Source organism: Cnephaeus nilssonii (assembly GCF_951640355.1).
Source record: "Cnephaeus nilssonii genome assembly, chromosome: 5".
Classification (NCBI taxonomy): domain Eukaryota; kingdom Metazoa; phylum Chordata; class Mammalia; order Chiroptera; family Vespertilionidae; genus Cnephaeus; species Cnephaeus nilssonii.
The window spans coordinates 82,428,312-82,447,925 of record NC_137076.1 but is presented as its reverse complement, the minus strand read 5'-3'; the positions used below and the strand labels follow the sequence as shown (position 1 = coordinate 82,447,925).

The 19,614-nt window shown below is 44.4% G+C and overlaps 1 protein-coding gene across 4 annotated transcripts in view; it reads left to right on the top strand.

Moving 5' to 3' along the window:
• The window catches only part of FGF1 (fibroblast growth factor 1), an 88,962-nt gene that overhangs the window by 50,391 nt on the left and 18,957 nt on the right, over nucleotides 1–19,614 (top strand). For 3 of the 4 annotated variants that reach the window (XM_079771677.1, XM_079771676.1, XM_079771678.1), the window contains exon 2: nucleotides 17,009–17,211. In XM_079771677.1, coding sequence (XP_079627803.1) covers nucleotides 17,043–17,211 — 169 coding nt within the window. In that variant the 5' untranslated portion in view covers nucleotides 17,009–17,042. Of the gene's footprint in view, nucleotides 1–10,837; nucleotides 10,967–17,008; nucleotides 17,212–19,614 lie in introns of those variants that run through there. The other variant, XM_079771675.1, reaches the window with a different exon arrangement.

The window sequence follows — 19,614 nt, the reverse complement described above, 5'->3', positions numbered from 1 at the left end:
CCGCTACCTCTTACTTGGACCATTGCATCTAGTTTCCCTGCTTTCACCTCTCCTCCAAGACTTCCCCATGCAGCAGCCAGAGTGACTTTTTTAAAATGCAGTTCTGACCATGTCTCACCCCAGCCTGCATTGTTCAGTGGTTTTCCACTGTCCTGGAGATAAAGACCCATAGGGCTCTGCATATGTCCCTGCCCTCACCTCCAGCCACAGCCCTCTCTTCTCATCCCTGGTGGATCATTTTCAGTTCCCCAAATGAAACATGCTCTTTCTAGGCTCAGGGCCTTTGCACATGCTCTTCCTGATAACTGCTCCCTCTTCAGTGGGAATATAAATGTCTTTTCCTCCAGGAAGTCTTCCCATCTCCCAGGCTTTATAGGTCACATATTTTCTGGCTCCCATGGTGCCCTGGACTTGACCGCGGTGACATTCCATTCACTGGGAATCCCTTTATGGTGGGTCTTCCCCACTGGAATATGAACTTCAAGAGGGCCTCATTCAGTCTGTCCTGTTCCCCACTATATTCCTCATGCCTGGCACATAGTAGGTGCTCATTAAATATGTGTCAAGTGAATGAATGAGTACTCAGATCTTTGAAAAGCTGGGAACAACTTTACCAATAAAATAAGAGACAGAGAGAAATACAAACATAACAGAACCTCATTGAAATTCTGAGCCATGTGACCTTCCTCACCCTGGAGGCCTGATTTCATCTTATCATGGGCTTGAATATTGTGATTAGATGCCCATTAATTCTCCCGAACTGGTTTCTAGCTCAGTTTAGAGAGATTTGGGCCTTCCCATCAGGTGCCACTATACACAGCAAACCAGAGCCTTGGAGCCACCCAAATTAAGTCAAGATGCATTGGGGTGCCTGCCGGATGCCGGGGCCTCTCGCTGCAGAGACAGGAAGCCCCCTGCCCCTGCCTCACACGGCAGAGCAGGGCGAGGAGCACCTGGAGCCTGCACCCATGTCGCCTCACCTGTTTTCTTTCCTTCCCTCCAGCAGGGACAAACAATAATTCAGTAAAGGAAATATGAGTAATGGAAAGAAAGAGAAAAAAATAAACATATCAAAATGGGCAGTGTCCCCTGGGCTCCTGCTTTTAAAGAAAACAAGGAGAGTAGATTTGGAGATATTTCAGTGACTCTGCTAAAGGGACAAAAATAATCAAGCTGGCCCTTCCCTTCCAAGCTGAATTCCTTTCCTCTATCTTGATGAAGAAAACAAGGCTACCCCAGACCAGGACTCTCACACTCGGGTGTGCATCAGAATCCCCCAGGAGGCGTGTTGAGGCTGCAGGTGCCAGACCCATGTCTATAATACTGACAAACAGTCCCCCACCTAGATGCTCAATGAAAGGGGATTAATGAACATAGTTTTGCATGTCCACATAGGGTAACCCTATGCAGCCATTACAAATGGAGGTATAAATTTATGTTTATTAATAAGGAAAAATTCTAATGTATTGAGTAAAGTCAGGTTATAAATGATCAGAAAAAGAAAGAAAGAAAAAAAAATATATATATATGAGCAATTTGCTCAGGCGATGACCTGGGCTGTGGGGGGACACTCTCAGAACAGGATTCTGAGCATGTGCAGATAATGCTGCTGGGAGGATGACTGAAGAAGGAAGCACCTAAGAGCAGGTGAATTTCTTTGCAAGGTTTTCCCTGAGGAGAGAGGCCCTTCCACAGGAGGAAGGTCAAGTCTGGTCTATTTTCGTAACGGCATTTCCAGTGCTTAGCGGACTTATTTCCTGTGGTCCCCGGGAATCCTGCAGCAGGCTCTCAGGAGGATGTTGGTGATAGGAAGCAGGAACTTCGTGAGTGATAATCAATAATTATCTCTATATTTGCTTCACTTTTTTTCTACAAAAATAATCTAGGGGAAAAACACTTGCTTTAGAAAAGCCAAGTTCATTGCGACAGAGAGCAGAAGGGGACATGAAAGTAAGTCTCTTAGTGTGTGGCAGCATCCTTAGGTCATGACTCTACAGGCTGAAGATGGATTTGTTCACTCATCCCCTTCCCTCCCTCATTCATTCAACAGATACGTGAGCAACTCCTCTGTGCCAGGCATCGCTTAGGGGCCGAGGAGAAGATGGCGCTAAACACGGCCCTCCGGGAACTGACAGTTTAGTGAGGGAGATAGACATCAAACAAGTAAACACATGGGTGGATATTTAATTAATTCCAAATGATGGGACGTGTTGGAAAGGACGAGAACAGGAGGCAACAAGACAGAATGATGAAGGCAGAGCAGGGACAGAACTTAGGTCAGGAGGTCAGGGTAGACCTGAGGAGGTGGTGCATCAGCGGCCATCTGAAAGGCGAGTAGGAGCCAAGGCAGTGGACCGTGCTGGGGAAAGGCATTGCTGGAAGGCGAGCAGTTTGTAGAAAGGCAGCCCTGTGGAGAAGACCACACTGGGTCAAGGATCCCAGGGAAGACAGCAGTGGCTGGTATGCAGTGGGCAAAGGGAGGGAGGGGCAGGACGTAATGCCAGACCAGACGGTGTCTTGTAGGCCATGGTAAGGGTTTATGAAAATGGAAAGCCACAGGAGGATTTAAAAGAGGGAGTGGCCAATCTGATGTAAGCTTCTTAAAAATCCCTCTGGCTTTGAGTATAGAAATGATCGGAGGGGCCCAGAACAAAAGAGGGGGCTGTTTCAGAAGTTCAGACAGGAGCTGATGGTGAACTGCACAGAGATAATAAGTGGATAATAAGTACCTAAATTTGCTAACTCTACTAGAGTCGAAGGGCTCAATATTGAAAGGTTAGAGAAACTTAGACTAGTTAAAAGGGCAGGGTGAGATGAGGGAGGCACTTGCTTCAGGTGCAAAATTTACTCAGAAATGGTATTTCAATGCAATATTTTTTAAAAGTCAAATTTCATGCGGAAAAAAAAAACACCCATGACGAACAAATATCAAATTAAAAAAGAAAAAAAAGACAGGATCAGTAACAGTGCTGGGCCAAGTCAAACAATGAGCCTGAGGGAAAAAAATCAGCAATATGCATTGTGTCTTTATTCAAAACTTTCCTCACTCTTGTCCTTGGCTTGCTGACCCTCCCCACCTGTAAAATGAAGAGGCCACCATATAACCCTCTGCCCTGAAAACAGATCTTATGGAAAGAAAGCTGATGACATAAATCACCACAAGCCCCTGGTGGTTTAGACAGTATCTTTTCTCCTTATTCTGGAGAGTCTGAAGCAGAAAGTGCATAAGAGTTGCTCCCATAAATATTTCTGATGATAATGTTAATGGCTAGCATTTTCCATGCTCTTAATATGTCAGGTACTTTGCCAAGAACTGTTAAATACAATGATTTCATTTGATCCTCACAGCAATCTGTGAGGTAGGTATACTATTACCCCTGTTTTACTATGCCTGGTATATACTTGAGTAACATTTAGTAAATATACGAAGAAAGAAAGGATGGATAAAGAGAGGGGGAAAGTGGCAGGCCTCACACTATTCCTTCTCCACACTATATGGATAACCAGTGATTCCAACCCCCTCCTCTGGCAAACACAATTCTCAGACAAACACTATTCACCAAACTGAAAAGGATCTGCAGAAAAGGAAAACTAACCTTAATTATTACCCTTTTCCATAGGGATTATTTTTTGGTAAATTACTTTTTTAAAACCCAACAGCTTTTTGAGAACAGACGTTGTAAATTCATTCGTTCCCAATTATTTATTGAGCAATTACTATGTGTCAGGCACAGATCTAGGTGGTGATATGTAATGTGAGCAAAACAAACCTGATTTGGGTCCTCATGAGGCTTACAGATCTCTGTGTCTGTGTGTGTGTGTGTGTGTGTGTGTGTGTGGTGTAGTGGAGCAAGACAAACAGTAACAAGTAAACAAACACATAAGTGGAATCACAAATGTTACACAAGATACAATTTGGGTCTGAGGTAGAGGATAGGGAAATGATGAGAACTATCCTAGATACAGTGGGTCCGACATAGACTCAGGGAAGCTCATAATAGTCACATTGCTGAAAATTCAGTGCTAAACATTATTTTTGAAAGTCAAATCAATTAAACTCCCTACAGAATGTGAAATTTCACAACTCCTAGGGAGGGCGATTTTGAAGAGCAACACCTATTTATTTATTTACTGATTTATTTACTGAACAGACCTATAGAAAAGTTATTTATACCACTGAGGGCTCAAGAATACAACACCATGAAAAACATTGGGAAATGTCCTGCCCTACCCCATGGGCCCATCTAAATGTCCAGGTTTATCAAATTCCAGAGGAGCCCTTTGCACTAAGGAGGAGCCCAGGAATGTAGAATCTTTAAAAGCTGAGAGCAATTATGTGCAAAAGCATGGCAGAAGTCACCCTGACATTTCTCCTCACTTTTGTTGCCTAATCTGCTTTCGAAGGCCAATAACGTAAAAATTCTCCATTTTTCAAACAACCCCACCCAATATAGTGGTGCTTTGATATAGAAAACATGAGAGAGGAGTAGTGGACGGTGCGGAATATAAATGGCTTGGAAAGGTCAGTGAGAAAAAAGAAATAAACCAGGAGGGGAATCACGAGGAGTTGAAACCATGCTTTGAGCTACCTGCCAAAACTAAGGAAAACTCCCCGAGAGGCCAAGTTTGACAGATGAGTGTACTGTCGTGGTTATCAGCATTTACCTATCCCAGTGACTTTTCTGATAAATGTCATCTTGTCTGCAATGTGCACCACCCTGGAGATGCTAGATTTATTTCTTATTTAGCTTCTTGGATGCAAGATTCCAGCTCATTCCTTATCAAACACCATCTCCTTTCCATAAAACCCACCTGGTTCCTGCCAACACCTGGGTTGTGTGCAGAGCTGTTGTGTGAACTACCAATGACGTGGCCACAGGACCACGTGAGCCACCGGGCATGCTGAAACCGGGCAAACAGTGCGGATGGGAGAATGGCCGCTTTTGGACTTTTCATGTGAGATCAGAGAGAGTTGGCAAGTAAAACGCTCTAAAATTAGCCGAAGTCCTTAAAAAGAAAAAATGTAAAAGGAAGCAAGGTTTATACTAGTCTAATGTAGACGCTCCAGAAACTAGTCACTAGAAGGCTGGCTCTGGGGCAGGTGACTATTTTCTTCCTGCCCTTTGGCTGTGGCTCTCACTGGGTCCCTTTGCAACCCTGGGCCCTGCCCCCGCTGGATTGCTGCATGCTGCTAAATGCCTCTGCAGGAATGTGGCTCCCGGGCCGAAGCGGGGCCTCTGGGCCCACTTTCAAGAACCAGAATAGACTCTGACGTGTGAAATAAGCTCTGTGGAGTTTATATTCCTCCTTTGTATCCAAGCACCTTAAACCCGAAACTGCACGCCAGGACTGCTAACCATTCTTCCAGAGACGCCTGGCTATCATCTGTCTGGCAGAAATGTGAGTTCCGTCCTCTTTATTTTTTAATGTTTTGGTGAGGCTGGGGCTCCTGGAAATGAGGCTGCCCTACAGAGGGCGACACAACAACCTGATGTCTCATGGCTGAGGATTTCATTCGTGGCTAAACCACAGATTTGCTCAGCCTCTCGGCTGACAGTTCTCTCGGCTGGAGCAAAAGGGAACGTGTGCATCTATCCGTATACCAGAAGGAATAGCAAATACAAAATGATTATAAAGCGCTGAAGGTAGTGTCTACACAACAGGCACCCGCAGAGGCTTGTTTACTCACATAAAATGCTTTGTAAAAGCCCAACTGCTATCAAAATGTCAATATTCAACACACTGATACATTAACAACAATTCCTTTGATTTCCTAGACACTCTCTGTATGCAGGGCCCTTCCCGGGCCTGCCTCGTTCTTTCCTCGTGGCCCATGACCACATCAGTACTCGTAGCAGCCTCATTTGACAGACGAGGCAGCAGAGGGTCAGAAACATTAAATGACTTGCCTGGTCACACAAGGAGTTAATGAAACAGCAGAAGCCAAAACCCAGGCCTATGACTCTCAGATTGTGAGAACTTGCCTTTTTCCTGGTGTTTCTAACCTAGTAGGACCATTCACATAGTATACCCCCACACATACCTCCAGTGGTCCCTGGCCTGGCCCCAGCTCTTTTATGATCAATGGCAAGTGACTCTAGTGTGACAAAGGTCAAGATGGACTTGGGTGACACTGGATCATTCAGGGGAAGCAAGAGAGTGGCAATCCAGAGGTCACTGTACTGCTGTGAAAGAGGATGGTCGTGTGCCAAGGTAGGAACATGCAGACTCCATTCAATGACAACAAGTATCTCCTTTAGAACGCCATCAACAGGACTATGTGAGTTATGGAGGCTGGTGGGGCAAAAAGAATAGAGAAGCTAAGGATTACTCAGTCCAATGGACTTTCTCTTCTCTTTCCCACGTTTCTTGGCAATTAAAATCATGGACTCTAGAGTCAGAAAACCGTCCCTTTATATCTCAGCTCTAACATTCATTTCGCTGTGTGACCTTAGGGAAATGATTGAAGCTCTCTGTGCCTCTGGTCCTGAGCTGCAGAGTGAGGGCTGAGAAAGCAAATGCCTCAAGTTCAGTCCAGGGCAGCATCTCTGTTCTGTTCACAACACGTTGGGACATTGAACCAGCTAGGGTAGGTGACTGAATAGAAAATTTTACTCTATTCATTTACCTCCCAGACTAAAAAACAAAAACAAAAACAAAACAGAGAAAGAAAAAAAATAAAAAGCAATGCCTACCTAACAGAATTTATTTGAGAATTAAAATAATGTATGAGACACATAGTAAACGTTCAAGAAAAGGTTACTATTTCATTATTTACGGACACATTTTATTATTTCTGGTATGTCCAAAGCGGGCTATTGGGACACATGAAGAAGAACAAGCTCTTGGCATTTTCAGAGAGATAGCAAACACATCCTTCAAAAGACTGAGTTTGGAGAAGCCAAAATTTCTGGGTCAGGAGATAAGAAAACTAAGAAAGACCCAGAAAACTGACCATCTTCCTATGAGCTGGAAGGTCTGCAGACTCCAAGAAAGAAATGTCCTTGCTGGGCTGGTTCTGGAGATTGTAACCTGTACAACAGACTCAAAAGATGGTTGGCGCCACATCAGTAAGAGAGGCTGGAAGAAGGGGCGAGTGCTGCTAGTGTCTCTGCAGAATCACTTTGCATTTGGCTCGAGGCCCCGAGGCTCGGTCGGCAGGAAGGATATTTCCATTAAGATGTGCGCAGCCCTTCAGGATGGCGGAGAGCCTGCAGGATGCTTTGGAAGGGGGCGGGGTTGGGGGGAGCATTAAAGTTCAGACAGAACAGAGCACACACGCCACTGCCAGGGAGTACACCACTTTTCCTCTCGGAGTGGAGGCTGTTTTCTCTAAGCACTTGAAAGAATTCCTGACCTCCGATTGATGCTCCATGGGAGAAGTGCTTTGAGAGTAGATGAGCCAGACTGCAGAGAATTAAAGATCCAGAATCAAGGGAGGAAATACAGGGTATTGGAGGAGATCCTTAAGGGGTGGGAGTTGTCTGCTCAGATTTTCTGCTCTTCGTTAAGGGGTGTGAGAGCTCAGGGTAGGAGAGCTGCTGGGTGCTACAGTTGGATTATAACCACCCCCGCTCCTGCCAGCTACTTGGTCCAGGCTTCTAGGCCCCTCTTTTCTGAAGCATGTCTTGATGAATCTCGTATGGCCAGAGTGTAAACTCCTTCAAGGCAGACACTGTGATTTCTGCTACAGGTCCAGAATCCCTTTATCTGAAAAGCCTTGGGGGTAGATATATTTTCAAATCAGAATTTTGGAGATTTTAGAAAGGCAGTATGGTACATATATTGTGTATTATGGAACAACTCCAGTGAGGTTTGGGACAGTACCCTATAATCAATCAAACACGTTACTAATTCTGCACTGGATTATAGAAATATTAACACAAAGTGGAATACAGGTTTTAGTCGGAGGAGAGTTTGGGTCAAGTTTTGCCACAATTTGAGTTAGGAAAGAACTTCTAGTGTTCAGAGCCTTTTGCATATTATAATTGTGGACTAGGGATTTCGGGCCTTCCTTTTTCCTTTTCTTTCTTTTCTTTTTTAAATTTCCAGGACATCTGCAGGATTCTATCCATGGCAGGTACTGAATATAAGTTGTTGGCATTCTAAGTATGACATATTGATCTCCCTCAAATAATATTTGATTCTGGAAGCCAGGGCACAGTTTATCAGTGACTTGGGATTCTTTAGAATTAAAAGGATCTGAAATTAAAGAACAGACAAGAAGGACTATTGAACCCTAGGTTCTCTGTCATCCTGGACACTAATACACACAAAATGATGAAATATCGTTTTTCCTAGTATATCCTCGTTAGCACCCAAGCAAATGAAAAGAGACTATCATTACATATAAGTGATAATGAAAATTTCTAACCTATATATAGAAAACGATATTTTTAAATATTGCCAAAATATTACTCAATGTTTAAAATCAAGTGTGTCCAACCCAAAATGAATAGTGCAGATTGACAAAACTAAACAATATGATACATGGAGTATGGTAACCAAACTAACATCTACGGAATCCTTACAAGTTTTCAAGTATAGGGCTCAGCACTTTTTGTGTATTATCACTTAACAATTAAAGCAATTCTGTGCAATAGCTGCTGTTATGAAACCTCATTCTGCAGATGAGGAAACTGAGACTGTAAGACTGAGTAATTTGCTAGCAAGTGTCTGGCCAGGACTCACACCATAGTTCAGTAGTATGTTGGTACAGTACACCAGCTACCAGAGAAAAGAAAGAAGGTGGGTGGTGGAGGAGGGTGAAGAACAGAAGGGAAAGAAAGCATAGAAATAGAGAAGAGAAACAAAGCTCTGATTTGTAGTATTTGCCCATTTTTGTGGTGTAAATAGTCTTACCAGGGTTGATATCAAGCTACTAATGGTTTAACAACTGGCTCACAAAATTCCTGAATATTTAATAATTGGCTTTTACAAACGTGCACACCACTATCAAGTCCATCCCAGGCCACATCCATGGTTTACTGCCAACTTTGGAAGATGAGATTTCAGCTCGGGGAACAGAACTGGCTTGGGAACAGCACGCTGAGATGCTATCCCGGGCCAGTCAGCCATGGTTATGTTCCTACCTCAGACCTGGTACAGATCACGGAGGGTGGAGTAGAGGAAAAAGAGGAAGAAGAACACACTGTCTCCCCTTCTTCAGGCAGACTTGCCTTCACCAGAGGGTGTAAAGTGGGTCCCTGCCAGCCTGACACTCCCTGGCAAAAATAGTAAAACCAGACCACACAGACGTTCTCTGGGTCAGATAAGAAGGTTAGCCTTGAGACCAAAGGTCTGAAATCTTCCTTTAGGTTCTTAATTTTCATAATACTTCTTTTGAAGATGTAAGGAAGTATCTTCTACAAGATGGGAACCAGGGTTGGGCCTATTTTTAACAGAGGATGGGATATTCTAGCCTAATTTTAACCCAAGTAAAATGCATTTAGGCTCTTGGCTTAGTTTTTCTATTAACACCTGAGGATTAAGTCTCCTGATAACATGCTTCCACTAGAGCAGTGGTCGGCAAACTCATTAGTCAACAGAGCCAAATATCAACAGTACAACGATTGAAATTTCTTTTGAGAGCCAAATTTTTTAAACTTAAACTTCTTCTAACACCACTTCTTCAAAATAGACTCGCCCAGGCCGTGGTATTTTGTGGAAGAGCCACACTCAAGGGGCCAAAGAGCCGCATGTGGCTCGCGAGCCGCAGTTTGCCGACCACTGCACTAGAGGATCCTGAGAAGGAACTGGCCTGGTATTCAGTCACCCACAGGACGCTGATTATGTGCAAGCATTTGCTAAGTGCTGGGTCTAGGGGGAAAAAAGGAATCGCCCAAGGTCTTAGAGACGAGTGAAGGAGACAGTCAAGTAAACATAGTTAAATTATATTCATTCACTCATTCAGCAAATATTTACCAAGTGCCTATTAGACACCAGGCATTTTGCCAGACACGGGGATACCATAGTGAGCAAGACATTGATTTATACTATCATGGAACTGACAGCCCCGTCGTAAAGGGAGACATTAATTAAATAATGAAAAGAATGAATGTGTAATTAAAAACTGAAGTAAGAGCTCTGAGGAAATATTAAATGGTCTTATGAGAAGTGGAGGAACCTGACCCAGTTAAGGAAAGTTAGGAAAGGCTTCCTCGAGGATTTTGGCAAATGATCTAAGACTTGAAGAAAAAGTAGGAGTTAACAGGGTGGGTGGGGTAGAGAGAAGATGAAGAGGAACAGTGCTCTAGAGAGAGAGAAGAGCATGGGTAAGGGTTAGGGGGCAGAGGGAGGCAGTGATTTCCAGGAAATGAAAGGCTAGTTTAGAGAGCGAGTGTGGTGGGAGATGAGGCAGGGGAGGAAGCCAGGGCTGGCTCTCACAGAGCCCTGCAGGCCTTGTTGGGACGCCACGAATGAGTTTAAACAGGGACTCTGTATGGCAATTGCACCCAGTGCTGTACGAGAGTAAATACAGTGTGGCTATGGAAGCATTAGGGAATTGACTCATCTAAACTGGTACGTGTGGTGTGGAGGAAGAGTAGGGAGGTTAGGTTGGGGGACGTGTCAGACAGGCTTTCTGGAGGAGAGAATATTGGAGATAAATTTTTGAAGGGTGAGTATGACTTAGCCAGGCCATGGGTGAAGGGTGGAGGAAGGGAGAGAGAAAGAATGCTGCTGGTGTGAGGCTGTGGGGGGACTAGAAGAAAAACAGGTCAGTAAGAGAAAAGGCAACGGGGTTAGGCAAGGAGCAGATGATGAAAGCCTCATACGTCATGATGGGGTCTGGGTTTTATACTTATCCTGACGGTGGCAAGGAACCCACTGACACAGTCAGAGATCTTTAGCAGGAGACGGATGGTCAGATTCACGTGTTAAAAGGCCACGAGCAGCAGGGTCAAAGGGGATTGAAAGGGAGCCGTGCTGGAGAAGGTCCCCACTGCTGCCTGTCTCAGCAGCCCAGGTGAGAGAAAGTGTTGCGTCTGAACTAAAGCAGCCACAGTGGGAATGAGGAGGAGGATTTTAGGAGACATTAAAAAGGTACAATTGAAAGGGTTTTGACACCAATAGGAGGGGTGGGAGTGATTTCTACTCCACCCAAAGAATAGTCTGAACAAAATGGGTTCTTCTATTTGTGTTGAGTCTTGCCTTATGACCTGATACATGACCAATTTTTATAAATGCTCCAGTGTCCTTGAAAAGAATGGTGTTCATTAATTTTGGGGTGCAGAGTTCTCTCATGTTCAGTCAATTGAGCTTGTTGTGTATTTCAATCTTCTATATCCTTAATATTTTTGTGTCTGTTTGCTCTATTATTTATGAGAGAAATATATTAAAATCTTCCACCACCATTGTGGATTTGTCAACTTCTCCTTATGTATTTGACAATTTTTGTTTATATATGTTCAGGCTCTGTCATTATTCTACAAGCTTAGACTTTTTATATGTTTCTGTTGATTATTCTACTTATCTCTATGCAGTGATGCCTTTTACCCTTAATCATTCTTTTGGCCTTTGACCTACTTTGATCATTCTTTTGCCTTAGACCTACTTTATATGATATTACTATAGCCATATCAACTTTAAATTTTGCTGACATTTGGTATCTACTTTTCACCCGTTTGTTTTTAACTTTTCTGTATCTTTGTGTCTTAAATATGTCTCCTGAAATCAGTGAAGATTAATTTTTTTAAAAATCCAGTAGCTAGTAAATTTAGCCCATTTACATTTATTGTGATCATAATACATTTGGATTTATTTCTACCACCTAATCTTGAGCAATTTTTCTATTTCTTTCTTTTCCTGGATTCTTTTGAATAAGTACAGTTTTATTTATTTTGTTTCATTTCCCTTATCCTTGCCAGTTGCTGGTTGGAATTAATGAATTCTATTTCTTTTATTTTAGTAATTACCTTTAATATTTGATATTACGTTTAATATTTAATATTAGCTCACATTCTGAGTTAATAAGATCTAGGTTAATTAATATCTATAAGGAATAGTTAGGTTATGAGGTGATGCCATTCACAGAGATAGGGAGGGAAGACTTAAAGTATATTTGGAACCAAAGGTGAGGCCTGTTTTACACATGCTGGGTTTGTGGACACAGCCAATTACCACCTTAACAGATGCCTGTGCATCTACCTTCAGTGGCTTTATACACTTTGCAAAATATCTCCCTTCATGGGTATTCTGCACTGTGTAAGGAGTGACAGGGGATAAAAGCAAAAACAAAAAATCAGCATTTGTTTTCCCTTGATTCTTAGAACTGGGAGTATTCCCTTCCAGCTTAGTGGCCAGGGTCAAACTGAGCACAAATGTCTTGTTCAGATAGCAGGCTTCACAAATGTCACTTCAATAACTGTGGATAAACTGAGGACTGAGCCTGAAATGGTGACCTGGATTCTGCCACACATAACACTGCTTTCCCTTTGCCTCCTTCATTTCTCCGCTATCTCGGTGGCTTAAATGATTAGGGGGGAGGGGCTTAGCTAATTTCTGCCAAATATGAGAGGGACTAAAAACTTAGAGTTTCATACCAATTTAAAAATTACTTTAAATTAAGCATTCAATCAGAGCTGACCTAGACCACATCAAGCCTTGACTGGCTCAACACAATCGTATCTCCTAACGGTCAGGCCACAGTTCTTCTCTTTCCAAGTGCTGTCAGGACTATTGAGCCCAGGCAGGGTGGGGACTGTTACAGGACACATCTTGGAAGGAGTGAATGACTCGCCCAGGTTCCCAGAGCCGATTAGTGCATGGAAGGGGCTGTACGGTGTTGCTCACTGTACCACACTGAAAAGTGACTGTGTATTCCTGGGCAAGGGTGTACACTTAGCATCCTGCTCGTGTGTCAGAGTTCACACTCTCCTCCAGAAGCTACAGCTGACAAAATATGTCAGCCTTTAACACGGATGTTCCAAAAGGCTTGGTGTTCTCTTCACTTTGGTGTCACTAAGAAGTCAAGAAAATCTTCAGGTTTTCCCAAAATCTCACCAGTGCCCCAAATATCAAAGGGCTGGGCTTAGCACACAACAATGGCATGAAGTCCACTTGATCTTTGACATCTCCCAAACACACACACACACACACACACACACACACACACACACACACACGGACAGAGAGGGAGAGAGAGGGGGAGGGAGAGAGAGAACTCCTTCCCCTGACAGCCAACAAAAAGATAGTAATAACAAGAAGCAGAGCTTATAAATTTCCATTATGCTTAATGCCTGATTTCATGTAGTTAATGGATTCATTTATTAGAGCAATTTGTGTAAATCCCCAAGGGCTTGCTAAGGCTGCTGCCTAATGGTTTTATCACCTCATAGACTTCCTTTATTCCTATCCTCTAACAAATACTGGATTGGCAAGGAACCGTGGACCAACCACTGCTTAAAATATTGGTAAACTGTAATAAAAGGCAAAAAAATAAAAATGAGGGCTTTTCATGTCTCTGGGGTTTCCTTAGCAACAAAAGGGATTTCTTTTTTTTTTTTTTTTAAGTGTCAGCTGATTCATAAATGCTGCTTCCATAGTCTATCAATTTCACATTGACTCAAGGCTTATTTTCAGGAGTCAGCAGGTCCCCATCGGGTTTCCAGGTATGGATCTGCACTGAGGGGTGATGGGAGCAATCTGAAGTCAGTACAATCACCCCATTACCGACCCTCCTCCTGGGGGAGCAGGGAGAGCAGAGTCTCAGCCTTGCATAACCGTAGGCTGCCCTGTAATCAGGAAGGAGGGGTGCCTGGTGCCTGCTGGTCCCTGCAGAGGGTGTTTAGCTGGAGAGAGCCCCGCAGTGACGAAGTCCGGGAGGGGGAGCATTAGTACAGTCCTTGGCCAGAGCTGGTGCCTCCAGCCTCAGTCTGCCTTCTGTGCATCTGTTCCCCTTCATCCCAATGGGATGGAAGCAAGAATGCCAATAGAGCCAAATCCATACCCAACACTTAGGTCCTAATGGAGACTCTCCATGGGTGCTGGATCTAGAAGGGCAGCCTCCTTAACATGCACAATCAGGGGCACATGGGACTTCCATTTGAGAAAACCCAGGCACAACAAGAAACAAAAGTCTGCCCACTAAAGACTGACGTTACAAGTGGCTATTTGTACAGTTAAATGACAACACTAGTATATAATTATTATCTCCTGCAACAAATTGAGGACATAACTTAGTAAGTGCTTGGAAAAAATGGATAAAACAAAGAATATTAATGATCTCTTAGTTGTATTTGAAGGGAGGGGCATCTTATAATTATTCTATGCTAATGGGGAGGTGATAGGTAAAGAGGGCCATGTTTGGAAGAACCAAAGTGCTTTATATCAGAAGGGATCCAGAAGCAAGTGGAGTGAGAGGGAGATGAAGAGGCTGGGTGGGAAAAGGGCTGAGAGAAACTGAGAGAGAGAGAAAAAAACAAAAACAAAACAGAGGTGGACACAGAGACGTAGAGGTTAGTGGATGAAAGCAAAGGATCTGGAAGAAAGAATGGGGGTTTGAGAAGGAAACACAATGTGCTGTGCAAGGTAAAATCTGCCGTCTTCCCTGTGAAATCAATGTAAACAGAATTAAGTTTCTATCTGTTATTGTACTATGTGAAAGGGCTGGACAGAGTTTTACCATATGAGAAGAGCATATGTGGGATGCTCTGACTTTAAATATATGTTTATATGGTATATGCAAAATTCTCTTTGGGGGTTTGTGGAGGGACATCAAACTATTAACTGAAAGTGGGGATAGTGTGACTGGCCCATGTGGCTGCAGCTAGCAAGAGATGTACCAGAAACACTAAAATGCCTAGAGCAGAGAAAACAAATGGACGCTTCCAAAATGATTCCTAATTCCAAAGTCACCAGGACAAATTATCCAAATTGTTGCCTCCGTTTGCAGCGGAATTAATTTCTGTGGAGTAGCTCCATGAGGCTGTTCCAGGGATGGATGGATGGATGGATGGATGGATGGATGGATGGATGGATGGTGAGTGTGGAGAATGCAGGGGGCTGGCTGGCTTTCTGTGACATGCCCAGGGCTCCTTAACACCTAGTGATGTGGGTTCTGCTGGGGAATGAGAGACACCGGAGTCCCACTGCAAGGTTGGCATGGGGGCAAAAGCCGAGGCTGTTGGTGATGGTGATAACCAATGTCTGGGTCACAAATAAATAATTTTTGCCTGAAACCACAGACAGCACCACACCTTATATACTACGTTTTCCTACATATACATACCTATGATAAAGTTTAATATCTAAATTGGGCACAGTAAGAGACTAACAACAATAATGAAGAATAATATAGAACAATTATACCAATATCCTGTAGTGGAAGTGAGGTGAATGGCCATAACGTAAGGGTGACTTGAACACAAGCACTGATACCACAACAATCGATCTGATAACTGAAACGACCACTAAGAGACAACAGGTGGGTGTGTATCCAGCATGCATATGCTGGACAAAGGGAGAGTCATGTCCTGGGAGGGATGGAGCGGGACACGTGAGATTTCATCAGGCTACTCTGAGCTCTGCGCAATTTAAAACTTAGGAATTGTTTATTCCTGGAATTTTTCATTTAATATTTTTAGACCACGGTTGACCCTGGGTAACTGAAGCCACAGAGAGGGAAACTGTGGAGGGGGCGGGATGACTATAACACGGCAGTATCAGTGAGGTCACTGAACCTTTTCCTGGTGAGTAAGGGCACGTTAGGGCTTTGTTTCAAGAACCCCATCTGGAGGCTCAGAGACACCGCTTACCAGCTGTTGACCTTGGACAGACCACTGAACAGCTCTACGTTTTGGCTACATTTTATTTACAAAATGGGGGTGATATTATTGTCTGTTTCAAAGGGTGGTAGTGAGGACTATATGAATCAGCTTGTAGCCCAGAATACAATGATAATGATGATGGTCATTATTATTATAAGGCCACCTGATAACCAATGTGTACGAACAGCATCTACTCACACTTACGAGGGTTCCATGTCAGGGTCCTGGTCTCTTCGCCTCTGCCTTGTACAGTCCTTGAGTCACCAGCACGTCATTCTCCTAAATGGTGGGGACAAGTACATGCTTTAAAATTCTAGTGTCTATTGGCTTTGCTTTTTAATCCTTAGAGGCATAATTGACACAGTTTTACACTAATATGTTACAAATTTGTATATAGGGGCCTGGAGGACCTTAGAGGATTATAATATGCAATGTGGTGGTTTCTGTGTCATAAGTATGTCTCATTAGACAGTAATTAGGATGAAGATGGCCTTGCACAGGGACACCTTCTCTGTGTGTCATGAGGATGTGTGGACAGCTGTGGAAGCAGGCAACAACTGGCATAGCCTTCATAACGATCTGTCTCAAAACACGTCCCTTGGCACAGTGTTTGCCCTTTAAAAACCCCATGTAACACCCCCACGTGCTGCTCCCCAGTTCCTGTTCTGTTCCCACCAGCAAACCCAGAATTTTCCTTGACACATTAACCCTTGGCTGTCACTATTGTGGGAGGCCGCCATGCAAGTCCTCCAGGTCTCGAGCCTGGGCTCTCTGCTATCTCTGCACCTGGGCCTGGCGGTGTCCAGTCAAAACCGTGGGAGGATAGAGGGCAAAACCTCAGCGCCGGCCTCTCGGCTTTTGTGGGTTCCAGCCAGACCCCGGGTGTTATTTTAGTGCAACTTCGGTATTTAATTTGAGGATGTGTGTGGATCAGAAGGAGGGACCAACACATTATTTTCTTTTCCCTTGGCCAAATGATTAAATTTAAAGTTCTAAAAAACACACAGCTTGATCCAAAGCCGTGTCCAATTGGAAATGAGAAATGGCCAGACAATCCCTCCCCTGCCAGGACTCTCCTTCCTTAGCCGCCGGCCTCCGCACGGGCCCATTACTGTGGGCATCACCTGGCCAGTCTGTGGTTCCCAGCCGACCAGAGCCCTGCACCCCAGGCTCTCTTACCCTGCTTGTACGTTGCACCTTTGCTGGAAGAACGTTCTACAGGTTTGTTCAATTTCTTACAGCCCTGAGAGCACCCTAACCGGCCGCTGCTGAGCCATGGCTGAGGGGGAAGTCACCACGTTCACGGCCCTGACCGAGAGGTTCAATCTGCCTCTGGAGAACTACAAGAAGCCCAAGCTTCTCTACTGCAGCAACGGGGGCCACTTCCTGCGGATCCTCCCAGATGGCACCGTGGACGGGACAAGGGACAGGAGCGACCAGCACAGTAAGCACCCATGCAGCCTTCTTGGAGGCCCTCCCCTTTCTGGTGTCTCCCTTAGTCAAGGGTCGGGGAAGGGAGGACATCTAAACATTGGTACCTTCTTCTCCAGGCATGACACTCCCAAAGGCAGGGCAACAGGAATGTGGGAAGGGTCTGGGTGTGGAAACTCGAGTTGTGAGGGCCACAGGCTGCCTAAAGGAAACTCTCTGTTGACTCACACAACTGCCTCGAGATCAGATGTGGCGGCCAGTGTTCAGATTTCTGTACGTAGTGAGAGGTCTGTTCCTCCAGGCTGGTCAGGGTCCTGTTAGCTCCATGCGGGGAAGAGCTGCATGGGGCAGGGTGGGTAAACCTTCCCACAAAGACATGGGCTCAGGTTCAAGTTTACTGACTCTCCAGGTTACCTTTCCACTGGGACTGGTTTGTGAAATCCTGGTTTGAATCGCAGCTTGCACATCATAAATTATGCAGCTTCCGCTCTGCATATCGTGCAGACGTGGTTGTGGTAACGGGAGGGGTAAAGTCGTTCTCCAGACCTTATAGAAATTAGAGCCGGAGAGATTCAAGCCAAAAGCGGAGCATCTCTTCCGGGCTTTCCTGCCAGCCCAGCTCTCAGACGGTATTGATAAATGGAGTTATAACTTCGGAGAAAAGAATCTTCTTGACTACCTCGGAATAAAAATGTCTTCCTTCTGCTTTAGTACTTCAGGTGTTGGTGTGTGTTGATATTAGGTGTCTGGGTCCTCTGTGATGTAACCGGGAACTCCCTGAGTTACCACTGAGGCATTAGATGTTGCAGAGAAGGCAAAAGTCAGATCTGGTCCCTGCAAAGAGGGTCAAATGGGCCAAACGTGTCACGAGTCAGGAGAAGGAGAGTATGGATGAAATTAGTGTTCCATAGGATGGCTTTTACATGGAATGCACAGGTTTAGCCCAGGTGGCTCAGTTGGTTGGGCATTGTCCTGTGCACTGAAAGGGTGCTGGTTAGATTTCTGGTCAGGGCACATGCTGGAGTTGCTCAATCCTCAGCAGCAGGGTGTGCAGGAGGAAGCTGATTGATGTTTCTCTCTCACATTGATCTTTCTCTCCCTTCCTCTCTCTAAAAATCAATTAAAAATCTTTAAAAGGAAAAAGAAAATTTTGGAACGCACATCACTGGTTTCAATGTGATGGTTTATATATCAGATAGTCTTCATTATTCATGGAATATGCCCATGCAGCAGGATCTAAGTACAAATGACCACCGCACTGTGCTCGCTCTCTACCCTCAGATGCACAGGCAGTGGGGAGGGGAGCCGGCGTTTATGAACCGACTGGCATTGTCCCTTCCCTCCCAGCCACCTTGAGGTGAGGAGCAGGAAGGCTGAGGTTGGGGCTTGCAGCTGCAGAGTTAGATGTATTGGGCCTTGTTTTGATGGCTTGTCTTCAAATGGGCCTTCTGAATGCCTGATCCTCGATGAAACATAGGCACCAGCGTGAGGCGAAAACGACTCTATTTAGTATGCCAACTGTACAGAAGCAACATTTACTGACAATAAATCGACTTAGACTGGAGTCTGTTGTGTAAGGCAAGTCACACAATTTGTGTGATCTGCCCCACTCAACATAAGGGAAATGAGCTTTAATTTCTCTAAAGTTTTAAACATTTCTAATAAGTTTTACCAGTTTTCTGAACCAATGGAAATGTTCTCTGGTGCTCGGACTCTCAGGGGAAAGAGTCCTCTGGGTTAAGCTGGCTGTTTCGGGGAACCTTGAATTCTGGGGTAACAAGAGGTGACAATGACAATTTCCACGTACTGGAATTTCTGTGCAAATGGCATATGTCTACATTGTTGTCATTCCATCATCCACATAGAGACTGCACTCTGAGTGGGTAATACTGGGACTTCTGAATAGTGCTGAGTCACCTCACCTAAGATGCCAGGGCCCTTGGAATGCAGCATAAGGGAGCCTTAGGATGTGTATGAGGAGGTCTGTATACAAGTAATGATTGGTTAACTATTTGGCAAGTGAACAAGGGCAAGTTACTTGACCTTTCTGCCTCAGTCTTCTCATTTATAAAATAATATTTCTTGCCTCACAGGTTTCCCGAGAGGGTTAAATGAGATAATATGGTGAAAGTTCTCGGCACAGTCCCTTGGCTGAGAGTAAGCACATGTTGGTTAATATTGCTATTGTTATCATCATCGAGATTTACGTATATTCGACCCAGCATATAGAAATCCAGTATAATACTTAGGGCCTCCCCTCGTTTTTTCTCTTCAAACATACTGCCTTATAGGAAGGCCAGGGGGTCTAATTTCAGGTTTTGCTTCAATGCCTTTCTGGCAACATGCAGAGTTGGTGTGTTGGCCTATTTACTGATTCTAGGACTAAGAACAAAGGTCAAGGAGGACAGAAATCAGA